The 19,048-nt window shown below is 40.0% G+C and overlaps 2 protein-coding genes across 5 annotated transcripts in view; one reads left to right on the forward strand and one right to left on the reverse strand.

Moving 5' to 3' along the window:
* SPMIP2 (sperm microtubule inner protein 2) overlaps positions 1-18,288 on the forward strand; it is a 41,789-nt gene extending 23,501 nt beyond the window's left edge. The window contains exons 4-5 of one of the 2 annotated variants that reach the window (XR_008889528.1): positions 3,952-4,104; positions 18,220-18,288. Coding sequence is in view for 1 of the 2 variants with exons in the window: in XM_056561721.1 (XP_056417696.1) it covers positions 3,952-4,018 (67 nt within the window). In the remaining variant the exon portion in view is untranslated. Of the gene's footprint in view, positions 1-3,951; positions 4,847-18,219 lie in introns of those variants that run through there. The other variant, XM_056561721.1, reaches the window with a different exon arrangement.
* Positions 12,561-19,048, reverse strand: part of FNIP2 (folliculin interacting protein 2) — a 116,676-nt gene continuing 110,188 nt past the window's right edge. For all 3 annotated transcript variants that reach the window (XM_056561666.1, XM_056561671.1, XM_056561657.1), the window contains one exon: positions 12,561-14,289. In XM_056561666.1, the coding sequence (XP_056417641.1) occupies positions 14,211-14,289 (79 nt within the window). In that variant the 3' untranslated portion in view covers positions 12,561-14,210. The remainder of the gene's footprint in view (positions 14,290-19,048) is intronic.

The following is a 19,048-nucleotide window of genomic DNA, read 5'->3' on the forward strand; positions in this document are numbered from 1 at the left end:
GGACACTAGGTGACGAGGGTGAGCCAGGAGGTGTGCCTTGCTGGTACACCAGGGCATGTTGGCCCCGCCTCCTTGACACTTGAGAATGAAATAGAAAAGCATTTTATAAGTTTGGCAACCATCATCAGCTCCAGGAAAGGTACAGTTAAGCTTTTAAACCCTAACAGCTATCCAGCAGTGTCTTAAGGTTTCACAAATACAGCTGAAAGATTCCCTTTAAGTGTATGGAGAAATAAGGAGTGCTTGCTGTTAGACAACTTCAGTCTTCACATGATGTTCAGGAGGACACTCAGCTGATGACTATATTTGTAGACAGCATCACACATTAAAGATTTAGTACGGAGTTTCCAATCTTTTTTTTATTTTAGAAAGCCATATTCATATTTTATAAGGGGCATGGAACCATACGAAATGCAAAGAACAAAGTCTATAAAAATATAGTTAAACAGTTGCCAATAACATTGTGGCTGGTGCTAAGTCCAATTACTTGTTATACAATAATATACATTATTAACATAGATATGTAACAGAAGTATAACAAACACTTGTTGGACACCAATGGCTAGTCTACCAGCAGTGTCACCAGAAATTGGATGGAGAGTATTTCATAGACCCACTTAGTGGATGTCTTGCATAATAGATCTCATTGTCACATCATGCTAGCCATGCCAGGGACCACAGGAGTCTAATTTGGCCTATTTTAATTGTATCTGATCTCTCATCCTTACACAGCGATTGAACGGATCAATACAGACGATGGTACCAGCTAACAGTGATTATCTCAGCAGCCTGAAGATAACCAGATATCTAGTTAAATAGGAGCTGTAGGAGTCTTTAATGTATTTTCTTATCTGAAACCAAAATACTGTCAGGTTCTTTTCATATCTCTTGGAGCCTAGATTGCAACTGCTCCCCTGCCAGCTTTCTCTCGTGTCATTTTGTTCTTCGCAGAGCACGTTGCAATTCATCAAATGGTTTAAATGTGGCAATATTTAAGTCCGATAGGATGTAGATTTATGGATGATTTATTGGTGTTTTCCAACCACACTATGGCCCATATGTATCAATCTGTCTAAAAACCAAAACTGTCAGGTATTACCAATCACAGCTCAGCTTTCATATCTAGCAAAATGAAAGTGGAGCGGGGGTTGGTTATTATGGGTGGTTGGTTCTTATGTTTCCATAACGACACTGCAGTTGTCAGCATTGTGATGTCCCAAAAAACTTCATGATATTTACCCTGATTTTCCTTCTACATCACGTCCAAACCGATAAAGATATTAACATGAAACTTGGCACACGTTACTTATATGTCAACAACAAAAATAGGATAGGTGATTTAACCCTTACCCCCATTTGCCAGGGTCGGTGTTTTTGTTTAAAGTCCCATAAAAGTGTATGGGAAATATAGGTTACTGCATAACTTCCAAATGGCTGGAGATATTTAGAACTCACGGTAAAAGCAGTACAAGCAACCAGCAGATCAGACCCGTTTCAGGCGCATGCGCCCTTCGTCAGTGATCACTGCCTGAAATGCGTCTGATCTGCTGATTGCTTGTACTGCTTTTACTGTGAGTTCTAAGAAACTCTGGATTTCTACTTACCCACGCTGGATCACTTCTCTTTGTTTGGATTTGTGTGCACCGGGCTGGGTGCGAATCCGTGACGGGGGTACATTGGTGGAGCGAGCTGGATCATCTTGAACTACACTTGCCAGATATTGAAATAATACCTGGTACACATATTACTTATATGTCAAATAAAAAGATATGATAGTTAAATTAACCCCTACCTACACCCTTATATAAAAGATGGGTTTTTGTTTCAAGTCCCATGCAAGTATATGGGACTTCCAGTACCTTACTCCACAAGCTCCGCTCTGCATCTCCTGGTGAATGTGTCAATCCGGCTTGCAAGCCACACCCCATCTCACAAAGACACGCCCACTGTTTAAGCCCCCCCCCTTTTATTATCTACCCTTTATTGTGCATTGGTCTGGCTTGGAAATCACGCCCAGTCCCACAAAGCCACGTCCTTCTATTTTCAGCTTACATCTTCATCACAAATCAGTCCCCCCTGAGGGCAGGATATGACGATGGGACATAAGGAATAGATATGAGGATGGGATAGGAGGTCGGGATATGAAGATGGGATATAAGGATAGCATATGAGGATGGGCTATAAGGACCGTATATGAGGTCAGGATATGAAGACAAGATGTGAGGACAGGATATAAGGACGGGATATGAGGTCGGGGTATGAGGACGGGAAAGGAGGTAGAGATAGGAGGTCAGGATATGAGGACACGATATGAGGCGGAATATGAGGTCGAGATAGGAGGACGGGATATGTGGAGGGGATTGGAGGTCAGGATATGAGGTCGAGATATGATGACGGCATATGAGGATGGGATATGAGGTCAGGATATGAGATCGAGATAGGAGGACGGGATAGGAGGTCAGAATATGAGGACAGGCTATGAGGTCGGGATATGTGGAATGGATATGAGGACAGTATATGAGGTTGAGATAGGAGGTCGGGATATGAGGACGGGATATGAGGACGGGATAAAAGGTCAGGATATGAGGTTGAGATATGAGGATGGGATAGAAGGACAGGATATGTAGTTGGGATAGGAAAATAATATATGAGGATGGGATATGAATTCAAAAGCTTCCTCCTTTGTTGATTTTCCTCCCCAACAAGGATTAGGAAGGAAAAACCAGGCAACGCCGGGTAGTATAAATATACTTAAATAAATATATACACACATGTGACAAAACTAGGACAGTAACTACTTTTTTTTTTTTTTATATATCTAAATATCTATTTAATCCCCTTCCCCCTGCAGAAAGCAGAGTGCCACTTCATATGTTGCTGCTATAACAATCTGCCTAGGGATTACTCTTAAAAATATTTGTAAAAAAAAAAAAAAAAAAAACATGTTACCTAACACTATGGTGTATTCGTATATTTTATTTCCCAAATAGTATTGAAACGAAAAATGATGACTGAGATTGTATAGATATGTCTGAGAGATTAGTGTGCAAAATGTTTTTGACTTGAGATTTATTTTCTACTGGCTAGGAACAAATGGAATGCTGCTTTATAGAAGAAAAATATTTATGTTTAATTTGACTTGCCTGTGTGGATCAAAATCCAGATGGGATCTGTTAGGAAAGTTCTGTGATGTCTAGAAAATAAGGAAATACACTTGGTCATAGATCTTTGGGGCCCTCTGCTGGCAGAGAAGGAAATATTTAGTAAGAAAGTAAAAAGAAGCTACCGTAGCTACCCCATTATATGCACCCTATTACATACTGTAGGTATTGTCTCTACTTTGCCTTGTGTAAATGGGTTTTAATGAACCTTTTTCTAGGACTGCATTTCATTGTATGGGGTTTCACTAGAATCATTAACAAAAAAATAATAATAATGAAATTGACCTGGACTAAAATGATGGTATCTAGACCATAATATTGTGCTGCACAATCTTTTGAGACAGTCACTGCAATCCAGCCATTTCTGTAATCTAACGGAAGAGTGCCAATAATTTTGTCCAGGCGCTTAAAGGGTGCAAGGTAGTAAAACAAGGCTGCCCTATCATTAACACATATATTCTATACATAATATATAATGTAATAATCCTTCCTTTATCTGGAATACATTTGCAATTAATTCAGAAATGTTACTTCTATTTCTTTAAGGGATGTTTCATAGAGCAACTATTAAACCAACCTAGTGTTGGGTCATATCTGTGACATATACTTATTATGAGGTATATACGGGTGGGGATTCCATCAATTTTAGGATTGCATCATTTTTACCGGTGGTTGCATACTGATCAGGTATCCAGACGTTGCCCAATTTATTGATGTATTTATATTACTTTAGTGACTGTATTGTAGAGAATGAATATCAATCAATATGATTAATCCTTTTTTATTACAGGCAACCTCTGCCACGTTTGCTGGATTCGGAAGGATTTGGATCACGGGCAACACTTGCATGGACTTAGGACAGCTATATCGATTATTGCTTTACTAACTCAAAATGGGCACAAATGCTTAAGTAATGCAAGACACTCCCATTCTAACTTTTAGTGTAGGTATAAAGATAAATGTTTCCACTTATGACTGCAAAGTCCATATTACATTGATAAGTACAAATGAAGTGTTCAAATGAAGAAAGTCCTTTACTCTTCCAAGAGAAGCAGCGCCTTAAAAGTCTTCATGCCCCTTATCATTTGCTTCCACAGAAAAGAATGTACAGTGATCCCTCAACTAACAATGGCCTACACATACAATAGTTTCAACATACATTGGTCTTTTCTAGACCATCGTAGCATTGTATGTGGAGTCTGGTTTCAAGTTACAGACAGTCCAGATCTGCAAAACGTGTCAATGGCTGGGAGAACCGACCAATCAAATGGGCATTCACTGGTAAAACCCCTGTATTCCTGAAGCGTATGCACTGACTGGTGTCTGGTAGCGCCCCCTACAGTACAGGGAGGTATTACATGTTCTGTACTCTTTACCTGTATTACTGAAGTGCATGCACTGACAGGTGTCTGGTAGCGCCCCCTACAGTACAGGGAGGTATTACATGTTCTGTACTCTTTACCTGTATTACTGAAGTGCATGCACTGCCTGGTGTCTGGTAACGCCCCCTACAGTACAGGGAGGTATTACATGTTGTGTACTACTCTATCCATGCAGGGTTAGCTGGTCCTTTGGACACCAGGTAAGGGCGGCTCCATTTTAAATTTTTAGGACATTGCGTGTACTGTACAGGACCCTGAAGAAGCTCCTGTCCTCTACATAGACCAGCGTTTCCCAACCAGGGTGCCTCCAGCTGTTGCAAAACTACAACTCCCAGTATGCCCGGACAGCCTTTGGCTGTCCGGGCATGCTGGGAGTTGTTGTTTTGCAACAGCTGGAGGCACCCTGGTTGGGAAATGCTGACACAGACAGTGATTTACAGCTCCCAGCAGATCATTCTTACTTTTATATGTACGGATTTGCTTTATCTATATTAGTTCTCTACTTATTTTTCTTTAATCCTCACTTTTTTCTATTTTTTTATGACATTTTGGTGGCGTCAGAACCAATTACCAGGTTTCCATAGAGTTCTGGTCTCAAAATATAATGGTTTCAACATACAATGGTCGTCCCAGAACCAATTAATATTGTAACTTGAGGGACCACTGTATACAGTAAAAATGTATGTACATGGAGTTTGCCTATCCCAAGTCAATCATTGCAGAGATGGAACAGAATTCCTCTGCTCTCTTCAATTCTTGTTGCCTCAGTTTACATGCACATATTATAGCCAAGAGTGTATTGACAATATGTTATGAATTGGGTTTTCTGGGTTTCTAGAAAAAAAATGCCAGTCTTAAGTTATAAGTAGATTGCATTAAGTTGGAACAGATGTAATAAAAAGGCATAAGCCTCTTAATAAATTCGGCAAACCGTTCTCACTGTCCGTGTGCCAGACTTTTAAACCTTCTTTAGGTAGGAACTAGAGTAGATTTCTGGCATAATCTTTACATTTTTATGTACATGATCAAAACACAGCTTGCCCAAATATTTGTGACTCTTTTAGGCCAGAAAACTGACATAAGTATGATAAATTCCCCCTAAAGTGCTCATACATGGTTATATACACCGATCAGTCATTACATTAAGACCACCTAATATTGTGTTAATCCCCATGTTCTGCCAAAAGAGCTCTGATCCTTTGAGTTCTGAAAGGAATTTGGAGGCAAAGTCAGCACCTTGAACTCTAGGTCATGATCTTCAAACAAATTCTGATCATTTTTTGCAGTATGGAAGGGCACATGCTGAAAGTGACCTCTGATGTTAGGGAATACTACTGCCATGTGGACGTGTATTAAGTCTTCAACAATTTTCCAGTAGGTGGTATGGCAATGTAAGGCTGCATTCTTTTACAATATAGTTCCCGTATCAGGTATTTGATGAAAAACGGATTCCTCAAAACCGGACTAAACCGTATCAAAACGGGTGTACAAATTTTAACCCGTATACGATTTGAAAAATGATGTCCAGTTGCATCAGTTTTTTTTTTTTTTTAAAGAAAAAAAGCTGTAAGCATTTTTAACTTTTCACTCCATTATGAATAAAGTTTCACTTGTTTGATTGAAATTCCAAGAAAAAAAATATATTTCAACATGCACTGCGCATGTGCAAAGTAAAAAACTGTATGGTGCAAACTGGATGGAACCGTATGCACATACAGTTCTCTATGGTTCCCATTGACTCCCATGTAAAAAAAAAAAAAATAAAAAAAAAAAAAAGATACACGGTTTCAATACGGTTTTTCACCCAGACCAGAAATCGTGGTAGACTACTGTTTTGGGTAGGAGAAAAAAAATGGACAAAACCATAAAAGTTGCAAAATGGACACAACTGGATGCATCGTTTGGCATAAGGTTTTCAATGGAGAGTCAATGCATGTCAATAGTTTTCAATACTGTTCCGTACGGTTTTCAAATTTAAAACGTATACAGGAACTGTATTGCAAAAACATGGTGTGGTGTGAATGCACCCTTAACACCCAAATGAATGCCAGGAGCCACTGTTTCCCAATAGAACATTCTCCAGGGCATCACACTGCCTCTTCTGAAGGTTTGCATTCTTCCAGGTGTGGTCTTTCCCAGACAAGACATTTCTGCTACAGTAGCCCTTCTGTGGGCTTGTACCAGACAATCCTTTATTTCCCATACACGTCATTTAGCCCTGGTCACCCATGACCCTGTTGCCAGTTGTCCATCCTTTGTTAGGCACTGACCAATGCATACTGGGCGTTTCCTGAAAAGTTGTGCTGTTTTGATCATAATTCCATCCTTGTTAATCATATCACTTGGCAATTATTATTTTTTTTTTTTCACACTTCAAACACCAGCTTCAAGAACAGACTGTTCACTTGCTGCCTAATATACCCTTCCCCTAGAGAGGAGCCACTGTAATAAGAGAAATATATATATTTACATTAGTCACCTGTCAGTGATTCCACTAGAGTACCCCTTTAAATACGTTTTCCATAATAAGAAAACACTCACAGCTATTGCGCCAGGTGTAACAGCTTAGGCTATGTTCACATCAGTGTTGTTCAAATTAGATATGATGTGTTTGCTATTGACACATAAGAGGTCATTCATACTGGATATAACACTTATGGTAGCAAAAGTAAAATTGTAAAAGATTTTGTAAGAATTACACACACACATTATATATATATATATATATATATATATATATATATATATATATATATATATAATAATGGACTGTTATCATTATCTGTTAAAACATCCCTTTATGTCTGGTATTTTATAACCATTTCCAATTTTTTTTCATTCTGAGCATTCTAGTAGCAATAATGGATGAAATAACGGATACAAATAACTCTGTATAAGGCTAGGTTGACACTACAGAAATTCCGCTTACTAAAATGTATAGTATAGTAAATGGTTTTCCGTTCACAAATTCACACTTCAGAACTTGTGAATGGAAAATCCGCTTAAAAATTTTCACCTGAAGAATGGCGTTGCTCATGCTTCAGGCAGAAATACTCGCGGAACACACTGCAGTCTATTGCAGTGTCCGCGCGGTCCTAGCGCCGACTAATTCCGAGTGCGGCCAGCGCCAGCTGAATCTCTGCCCGGAGATTCCGCAGTGTGAACTTAGCCTAATGGAGTTACTTGCGTAACCATAGACTTAAATGTAAAAAAAAAAAAAAAAAAAAAAGCCCTTTTGACATAAATGGGTTCCATTACCTTCTTTTTTCATCTCCGCTGCTCATTTCTGTTAACAAAGATGAAAAATGCTAATGTGAACCCAGGCTTAACTGAATGACAATGAATGGGATCGAGCTGTAACACCCCAAACATGATGGCAAAAAAAAAAAACTCTGGACAATCACTTTAAATTAACCTGTCAGAATGTATTAAGCTTAAGGCTTCAAAAACATAACTGTATTACAGCTACATATTTAAAACTATAATATTGTATCAATAGGAGCCTATATGCCTCTAATTTAATACTGCAGTTTCTTCTGTTTGTTCTATAAGATTTTTGCAGAAGAAAAAAATTAAAATATAAGGGTATACCATCTAACACTGTATTATGGAGGGATTATCTAACGCCGCAGAGCTATAAAGTCGGCACCATATAGCACTAACCCTTTGTCATATCAATATTACAAAACTGCAGGAAAAAAAAAAAGAAACAATAAAACAAAAAAATGAAGTTTTAAAGTTTTATTGCACCAAATTCACTCAAAATATATTTAAAATGATACAAAACAGTAGTTTAGAAGCAAATAGTTACCAATTTCAAATGACAACGGTTCAATATGTAGATGTCTAGTGTAGACTGTTCAGGCGTTCCAGATGCACATTAGTGATTTATGAACAATTTCTATATGTGTGCGCTTCTCTGCCTGATAAAGCATTGCTTTCAATAAACCCTGTTCTCATACAGACGCTTTACAAGGGAAACATTTAATAAGGAAGCTAAACTGTAGTAGCCTCCAATCCCCACAAACCACAGCGAGGTAAAATAGAATAAAAAAAAAAATGTTTTAGCTTCAACACTGCTGCAGCAAATTAAGACACCTTCAGTGTCCTTTAAATGTAATGGCAAAAAGCTACAAAGTGGCACATGTCCACATCAATAGGTCTATGCTAACAAATCCGCGCAAAACATACTAGGTTGAAGCTGAATCTACTTTAATACTGACAGTTAAAAATATTTTATCAGCATGTAAAACACTATAAAAATTCTGAGGGCTAAACATATAAAAAAATAAAATCTAGCATTCCTGTAAGCACGTAGTGTAATAACCCCACCCCCCACACACAACACATTATATAAAAAAAATAATAATAATTCTTCAGCACATTCCAATACAATCTTGCTTGTCACACCACAATATCCATATTTCCCATCTTAAATATATATGTATAGTAGATTTAAGAAAAAGTAAGACTTTAAGAGTCCCAATCCTAAACAATTGAGGTAGAAACGTGAAGAGAAGACAGTGACTAAGGTCAGGATAGTGTCATTACTAATCTGCTAAAGTAAATTGGCCAACATTTTCTACAAGAGATTTATTGTACCTGATTGGTCAGGAAAACACTCCAGGTTTCTAGACAAGCCCTATGGGTGACAGGTCAATGCTCAAATTTCTTAACGGGTTTAGCCTATATGATTTTAAGTACAAGGGAACAAATATCTGCTCTAGTAATATCCCAAATCACAATTTGGTTTGCATACTGCAAATAAAAGAACTGTCAACAATAAAACCCTTTAAGTTAAAAATGGTCTGCATATGTGACGGAAATTGCACTGCAGTTCTGCATTTAAGGGATATTCCAGGATCTTTTTTATTTATATGACTATGCTACAGGGGCTGTAAAGTTAGTGTAGTACATAATATTGTGTCTGTACCTGTGTGTGACGGTGGTCTCACAATTCTGTGATTTTCACCCCAATATTTTTTTAACAGCATACAAAATTACTCAGGTTGCAGTGTGGCGAGACATGACATCACTAGTCAGGTGTGCAAAGGGAGCCAGTCCTGCTTCAATGGGTGGAGCGACCGCTGGGTGGGAGAGAGATCATTTTGTGACAGCTGTAGGCAGCCTGGTTAGAAAACACTGGTCTTTTGAAAAGAATGCAGCTTATTTGTGTTTCAATGGTTGGGGTGGCTGATGTGTAGGAGAGAGGAAAGTAACCTCACACTTTAAAACAAGGAAGCATGGGACATGTAGTTTAAGAGACAGAACTCCAACAGGAAATACCCAGTTCACAAAAAGCTAGCCACAGCATTGTTAATCTCACAACACAGCCATTTAGCCCCAAAACAAGCACAGGTACCTTCCTAAGCATGTCCATTACTGTCTGCCAGGTACGTATTAATATCACCTTATGGTGGATAACCCCTTTAAATTAGACTACAGTGTAGATGTGGATTTAACAAGACCTACAGTATTCCTGTTACCAATAGGGCACTTGCTGTAGATTTTTTGTTTAATGCCGTTGAATGTCCTTAGCAATGAAATGGTTGTAATCTGCAATGAACTTTGCAGGACTAAGCTGGAACAATAGCACATTTTTTATATTTAGGCCTGGCATTTTTTATATTTAGGCCTGGCTTTTGAGTAAAGGAAAGTACCTACGTCTATTAGCCAACAGGATCAAAAAGCATGTGATGTGTGACTGATGCCTCACCTGATCTTTTTAGACAGCAAAAGGCGGCTTACCAGATATGCAGTGGCATGAACATAGGTTTTATTACAGTTTCCATTATTTCTGTGTCTTTTACAGTGCTTTTTTAAATCTCAAATCTTTACCTAGAATATCAACCAGAATTTATTTTGTACTTCCTATAAGCAGCTTCATATAACAAAAAAAAGAGAAGTTATGATTACTAAGTTATAATTACTCCAGTGTAGGTGTACAATGTATAGTTGTTACAAGACTGTAGAATGGTCACACCCTAAGGCAATGTATTCCAACCAGGGCGCCACCAGACGTTGCAAAAGTACAACTCCCAGTATGCCTGGTAAACCAAAGGCTGTCCGGGCATACTAAGAGTTGTAGCTTTGCAACAGATGGTGGCGCCCCTACCCCTGATTGGGAAACACTGCCCTGAGGGCTTGTCCACATACATGGCCATACCTGGAGATTTTTTTAGAAAAATTTTTCTACTTTGCTCAACACAAAAAATAAATAAATAAAATAAAACGCAATGGAGAAGAACTGGGACCTCAAATACGATCATGCGCAAAGAAAGGCTGGCATTTGTGAAAGAAGAATGAATGTTTTAGAAGACTAATACCATGCAAATGAACTCTAATATACAGGTAGAGAAACACTCTATAAGGGGATACATTTACAACCTGCTGTGATCATCATTTTGTATTTTTAATGGTCGACATAAATGATGAAAATCTTTAGTCTCCCAGCTTTATCTGAACTACAAACAACCTGATGTTTTCTTCACCCTACAATTACACCCACACAGGATCTTTCCACAGTGTGAATATGTTCACATTACTGTATAATTAGTGTCAGGTGGAAGGATGCGCAACCACATAATGCCCACAACACTAGAGTACTATTCTATTCCCTAAAAATTGTCAGACAATATAAATGTCTCGCAAGTATATCTGTCTGTCATGGAATAAGTGACACCGTGTGGCTGCGTTCTGTATCACATGCCAACAAAACGCCACTCTTATGAGATACTCTTTAAGTGTACCTATCATATCACAAAAAAAAAATTAAATAAAAAGTTATGTTACTCAGTACCTCATCCTGATCACATACATATAACTTATGTGTCTAGCTTCTGTATTTCTTTTAAAATCAGTTTATATCAGATCACACTGAATTTCCATCTTCTCTCAGGCAGGGGGTGTGTCCCTCTCTTGCCCTCACTGTACATGACTAAACTTCCTCCCTCACTGTGTGTCACTGAGCTGTCAGCTGACCTCCTCATGTAATATCCTTAATACTGGGCTGGCACACTGTAACAAACCCCCTCCCCATCTCCTTACTACTGGGGTACATGTTGCTGTATAAGGCTTCTGCTCCTTCTCTCACTGGATGCTGCTGAGAGCTGGGGAGGTGAGGGTGTGTGGCCTCCTCTCAGCCAATCACAGCAGCTCACTCACTGCCCGCTCTCCCCAGCTCTGTGTTCAGAGATCTTCACACAGGGAGCACACACAGGCTTGTAATGCCTCCCCCTCACTTCCTGTACTCCGACCAACTAGCTGATGTTGCTATCAATGGAAAGACCATAGTAACAGGTGGGGGACATATTATGAGGACCTCTAGTGGCCACTTTTATAGGAGCAGTTTTCTAAGGGAAACTCTGGGGGAAAAAATTATGTAATAGTATCAAGAGATATACTTATTTTCTATGGCTCTATTGTTTTTAAAAATATAGTTTTGGTACTGGTGGCCATTTAAGATATTTAGGTGGAATAGAACAAGAAAAAAAAGGAACATGGGGGGGGTCTGACCACTGGGATCCCGGCTCTCCTGGTGCCCTCCATGCATCTTTAATGGGAACGCTTCAGTTTCGTAAGACAGATCTTGAATGGTATGTGTGCAGTCTAATGGAGGGCACTGCAATTGTTTTTTTTGTAAAAAAATAAAAATAAAATATTGTGTGTGTGTGTGTATATATATATATATATATATATATATATATATATATATATATATATATAAATGTCCAAAAAAATGCAGCACTACTATACCACAGTAGGCGGGTGCCAGCTCCTCAGGCTCGATCACAGCCAATTGATAACTTCAAAAAATGGTGCGGCACTCCAAATATCCAAAAAATAACGATTTATTCCACATGTCAAACAGTGCGACGTTTCAGCCCCTCAATGGGCTGAAACGTCGCACTGTTTGACATGTGGAATAAATAGTTATTTTTTGGATATTTGGAGTGCCGCACCATTTTTGAAGTTATATATATATATATATATATATATATATATATATATAGTCACACTTCATAAATTGGCAACCACTGCAAGGTGCTAAAGCGTGTACCAATCACTTTAGTCAAAATAGTTTCAGAAAAGAATTTTGCGCATTTTGCACAGTAGAGACATTACTGCAGCTTTCTTTACACCAGAAAAGGCTCTAAATCTGTCAATACATTTCCCCTACCTGTTTAAGCATCACAAATAGTCTACAGGAGTGCTGTGGATCTATGTACTACCAATATACTAAAATCTATGTTAGGGCTCATGATTGGCATCTATATAAAGGAGTAATGATTAGGCTATTCGGGTGGGTGTACCTCCACAATCATGTAAACAGCACCACCTATACATACAGTCTGCAGTTAGGCTATTGGGCTCTTGCTAGTTAGGTAAAAAAAAAACACTTCTCCCCCCCGCATACATTTCAGCTGCCTGTTTCTCTGGTAGATAGGCAGACCTGGGCTAGAGAAATGGCAATGTGGCACTCTCCCTTTCAAAAGCTGATTCTTCCTACAGGAGCAAGAGCAGAAAACACAAGCACCAAGCTGTGACCAAATTTCCTTAGGGAATTCCTGAACGGCCATCACAGCCAGCAGCTCATGGCTTCCAGTGCAGTTTAGAGGCCAAAGCTGAACCAGGTTTTGCTATGGGGTTACTTTGTAATAGGCCCTTTCAGTACTCAATGCCTGACATCTCATCAGGTACAAGGTGAGCTGGGTATTTTGTAGAGGAAACTGAGCAGTCTACTGATCGGTTTTAAGGGGTGTTCCCATGTTAAGGACTTTTGGTACAGTTTTTGAAGTCAAGAATCGATCTAGAAAGAGGAAAAGTCTTTTCCTCTATATTTATTTCCTCCCATTTATGATCTGTTCCTGGCTTTGGCTTCAAGGCTGTGTCAAGAAACCAGAACATGGTAACACCCATAAAGTTTATATCCAGGAATGTCGTCCTAACTGGCCAGCCAGTTCCAGGCCAGGATTGCCATGATTCATTCTTGAGATATTGTGCAGCTTCTTCTCATACAGTTATCGAGTACAACATGCTGGTATTTGTGGCACTCCAACTATCACAGAACTACAAGTAGTCCAAATCTCATGGTAAAGTACAGGAGAATATAGAGTGGGCTGTTTGTTGTAGAATCTTTCCAAGACATTCTAATACATGGTAACATTGTAAAGGACTATACAATAGAAATTGACATAAATATAGATAGTTGTTATATCACCACATGTATGAATACATAAACAATAAGTTGGGAATGCACCATCTCATTTAACATCCTATGTCCCCTGAATGCCATGAAACAATATTACAAGTTTCTGCTATGAACACAGTGCAGTAAGACTATAAAAGATACTGGTGGAAAGCGGGAAACGTACAGTAAGTAAGATAAAAAAAATGTTTTTTAAAACAAAATAAAATAAAAAAAGTGGCTGTTCAGACATCAGCACTATAGAATTTCAGACATTTCCAAAATTCTTCCCTGTAAAGCGACAAAAGGCCACTGGGGCTAGCATAATGCCTTCACTTCATGTAAACTTTAAAGTGTGTCCCCTTAAGTGAGAGGGATACAGTTCAGTAGAATAAAGCAGCGTCATTTTCTGTCTCCTCTTTTCCTGAATAGTTGTTTCTCCTCTGTAGCTTATGGAATGACCAAAATGTATGTTGCAGCTTATAAAAGGATTTGGGCAACATGAGGAGAATGAGTACTTGCCACAGCAGCCAACAAAGGCAAGTCACTGGATTCAATCCTGAATGGGAAACAGAAAGCAGAGGATAACAGTTTTAATGTGGATATATTACCAGACACACCTAGTATACACACAGAAAATTATTATGTCACCTTCTAAAGATTCTTTTCAGGAAGTCTTCTGTGCAAGCAGAGCTTGTCAGATCCTCCAGGGCTAGCATGATCAATTTTATTAAAGGGGTATTCTGTCCTTAGACATCTTATCCCCTATCCTCCTGTCCCCAATAAATCTAGACACATGCTTAAAAAGGGGTTCTTCAAGGAAGGTAGGAAAAATAAAAATGTCCCCTGTAGTTATCCGTGTGATTTTACCAGCTCCTGTGGCTCCTGTTGTCTGAATATTCTTTATTCTTGTGCAGCTCTGTGTAATGGCTGCCAGCCAATTGCTTTTGCTATCTGTGTGTATGCTGTGTTGTTGTAAACACACTGTACATGGCTTTTCTTTCAAACTATCCTCCCCCCAGCAATAAATCATGATATTCTCTGAATGGTAGCAGTCAGTGATTATTCTCCAGCAGGAAAAGAGCAGCGGTATGTGCTGAGGAGACTTCTCTGCTGGCAAGATCCTCACACAGGAAAGGAGGGAGAGGTGTGGCTGTGAAGCCAGAAATAATGTGGTGTTTGACTTACAGGATGGTGGGGCTAGTCTCATTGAGGGGTTTGAAAAAAGACGAGGATCTGAGAATAACGTCTCTCTCTCTCACTCCCTGCATGTAAGTGACAGTTGAAAGAGGGAAACTGCTCTATATACACTGCTCAAAAAAAAAAAATAAAGGGAACACTAAGATAACACATCCTAGATCTGAATGAATGAACTTATCGTATTAAATAATTTTCGTCTTTACATAGCTGACTGTGCTGACAACAAAATCACACAAAAATTATCAAAGGAAATCAAATTTATCAATCCATGGTGGTCTGGATATGGAGTCGCACTCAAAGTCAAAGTGGAAAACCACACTACAGGCTGATCCAACTTTGATGTAATGTCTGTAAAACAAGTCAAAATGAGGCTCAGTAGTGTGTGTGGCCTCCACGTGCCTGTATGACCTCCCCACAACGCCTGTGCATGCTCCTGATGAGGTAGCGGATGGTCTCCTGAGGGATGTCCTCCCAGACCTGGACTAAAGCATCCGCCAACTCCTGGACAGTCTGTGGTGCAACATGGCATTGGTGGATGGAGCGAGACATGATGTCCCAGATTTGCTCAATCTGATTCAGGTCTGGGGAATTGGTGGGCCAGTCCATAGGATCAATGCCTTCCTCTTCCAGGAACTGCTGACACTCCAGCCACATGAGGTCTAGCATTGTCTTGCATTAGGAGGAACCTAGGGCCAACTGCACCAGCATATGGTCTCACAAGGGGGTCTGAGGATCTCATCTCAGTACCTAATGGCAGTCAAGCTACCTCTGGCAAGCACATGGAGGGCTGTGCGGCCCCCCCAAAGAAATGCCACCCCATTACTGACTCACCGCCAAACCGGTCATGCTGGAGGATGTTGCCAGCAGCAGAACGTTCTCCACGGCGTCTCCAGACTGTTACATGTGCTCAGTGTGAACCTGCTTTCTTCTGTTAAGAGCATAGGGCACCAGTGGCGCATTTGCCAATCTTTGTGTTCTCTGGCAAATGCCAGACATCCTGTACTGTGTTTGGCTGTAAGCACAACCACCAACTGTGGACATCATGCCCTCATACCACCCTCATGGAGTCTGTTTCTGTCCGTTTGAGTGGACACATGCACATTTGTGGCCTGCTGGAGGTCATTGTGCAGGGCTCTGGCAGTGCTCCTCCTTGCACAAAGGCGGAGGTTGCTGTACTGCTACTGGGTTGTTGCCCACCTACAGCCTCCTCCACGTCTCCTGGTAGCGGCTCCATGCTCTGGACACTATGCTGGCAGACACAGCACTTGCCACAGCTCGCATTGGTGTGCCATCCTGGATGAGCTGCACTACCTGCTACCACTAGAGTGAAAGCACCGCCAGCATTCAAAAGTGACCAAAACATCAGCCAGGAAGCAAAGGAACTACGAAGTGGTCTGTGGTCACCACCTGCAGAACCACTCCTTTATTGGGGGTGTCTTGTTAATTGCCTATCATTTCCATCTGTTGTCTGTTCCATTTGCACAGCAACATGTGAAATTGATTGTCCACTCAGGAAGCAACACAGATTGACCGTGTGATTTCACAGAAGTGTGATTGACTTGGAGATACATTGTGCTTAAGTGTTCCCGTTGTTTTTTTGAGCAGTGTAGTTAATGAATGATATTTAGACAAATACATAGGTTGGTGAGAGGGAAAGGATGGGCTATGGGTTTAGTTCCCCAGAGTTCCCCTTTAAAGGGAACCAATCATCAGATTTTACCCTATATAACGCTTGGCAAAGCGTTATATAGGGTAAAATCTTTATTTTCACCATTCCCGGGGGATGCTCCTGCCCCCAGGGATGGTGAAGATATGAAGTTATAAACCAATCACCACTGCCGCCGTAAGTAGTCACCTGGGTGGGGAGCTCTTATCATCTACTCCCGTTCTTTGGCCGGCATTGACGCCCCCTCCGCTTGATTGACGGGCCGCGTCATCACTCTGCTCCGTCTTCTCAGTGAGCGGAACGATGACGCGGCCCATCAAGCGGAGGGGGCATCGCTGCCGGCTGAAGAACGGGAGTAGATGAGAAGAGCTCCCCGCCCAGGTGACTACTTACGGCGGCGGCGGTGACTAGTTTATAACTTCATATCTTCACCATCCCTGGGGGCAGCAGCATCGCCCGGGAATTTCGAAAATAAAGATTTTACCCTATATAACACTTTGCCAAGCGTTATATAGGGTAAAAGCTGATGATTGGTTCCCTTTAAGGCTCTGTATACATCAAGCTGTATACACAGTAAAAAAAAAAAATCTCAATGTATACTCAGACAGTATTGCCCAAAGTATCGAACGATATGCTGTACAGTTACATACGGTGCCAACAGCCTTCCATTAGTTAAACACAACACATGTTGCACTTTTGTGAGGGTGTGAGGGGCCCCTTGTATTAAAAATCTTAGTTGACTATACATTTTCTTTGCAAGATAATAGCTTTTGATGTGAACAAAGCCTAATGTTTATGGTCAGCTTAAACGGGCACTGTCAGATTTAAAAACTTTTTACATCTTGGCAAAACATTAACCTTTCTAGTATACTTCATAAGATTTTCTTTTTCCTCTTTATAGAAATCATGGCTTTGTCCAAGCTGAAGCTGAATGTTTTGCCAAGATGTACAACATATAAAAAAGTTTTGGTATCTGACAGTGCCCATTTAAATGGAACCAGAGGAGCATCTGGATTCCCCTCCCAAGCTTTATTTGTACCGCCACCTCTATTCACACCTCATTTTAACCCCTTAAAGATGCAGGGTTCTTCTGTTTTTGCACTTTAATATTTTCTCACCACCTTCTAAAAATCATGCACTTTCAATTTTTGCACATACAGACCCATATGAGGGCTTTTTTTGCACGACCAAATGATAATGACAATGACATCAATTTATAATGACATCAATCATTTCACCACAAAATTTATGGCAAAACCAGAAAAAAAATATATTTGTGGGCAAAACTTGGGGGAAAAAAAATGCCATTTTGTAACTTTTGGGGGCTTCCGATTCTATGCAGTGCTCTTTTCGGTAAAAATGACACCATATCTTTATTTTGTAGGCTACAAGGATACCTAATTTATATTGGTTTTATTTCATTTTACTACTTATAACTACATGCACCAAAATTAGTATGTGTAAAATTGCCATCTTCTGACCCCAATAATTTTTTTTTATTTTTCCATACACAGGGATGTATGAGGTCTAACTTTTTGCTCGGTGATCTTGTTTTTATTTGTTTGTTTGATTGAACTTTTTGTTTGATGGGACTTTTTGATCACATTTTATACAATTTTTTAGGGTATGAAGAAAGCAAACTCCAGCTCAGCACAGGTGAATTCGGCTTTATTCACATCAAAGAGGCAACAGGTACAAAGAGGAAGTGACGCGTTTCGGCCAGGTGCTGGCCTTAGTCGTACTAAGTTTTTTTTAGGGTATACAAAGTGACCAAAAAAACGCAATTTTGGACTTTGGAATTTTTTTACGTGTACGCCATTGACTGTGCGGTTTAATTAACATTATATTTTTATAGTTCAGACATTTACGCATGCGACGATACCACATATGTTTATTTTTATTATGTTTACATATTTTTTAATATGGAATTTGTGAAAAGGGGGGTGATTCAAACTTTTAGTAAGGAAGGGGTAGGGTGTTTTATTTTTTTTATTAATTTTTTATTTATTTTTTTTTAACACTTTTAGTCACCCTTAGGGGACTTTTAGGAGGAATCAATAGATTCCTCATACAGATTAATGTGGTTCAACAGAACCACATTGATCTGTGTGCTCTGCGCTTGATTGATAAAGCCTGGTTCAGCCCGGATCTATCAATCAAAGAGTCGGGACAGCCGCAGCAGGAGAGGTAAGCCCTTCCGCAGTGGATCACCATGGCGATTGTGGGGGGGGGGGCACGATCCACCCCACTGGTCCACCAGGGAGGATTTAAATGTCCCTTTAGATGCCGCTGCCAACTTTGACAGTGGCGATCTAAAAGGTTAATAGCTGCGGCAATCGCTGCAGGTCGGCTATTAACAGCGGCCAGACGAGTCAGGAGCCCATGTCATTGACAGCTTGCAGTCTCAATGACGAGCCTGCTCGTCCTTGACTGCAACCGGTTAAGCCCCCCA

This window comes from Hyla sarda, chromosome 1 (genome assembly GCF_029499605.1).
Source record: "Hyla sarda isolate aHylSar1 chromosome 1, aHylSar1.hap1, whole genome shotgun sequence".
Taxonomy (NCBI): Eukaryota; Metazoa; Chordata; class Amphibia; order Anura; family Hylidae; genus Hyla; species Hyla sarda.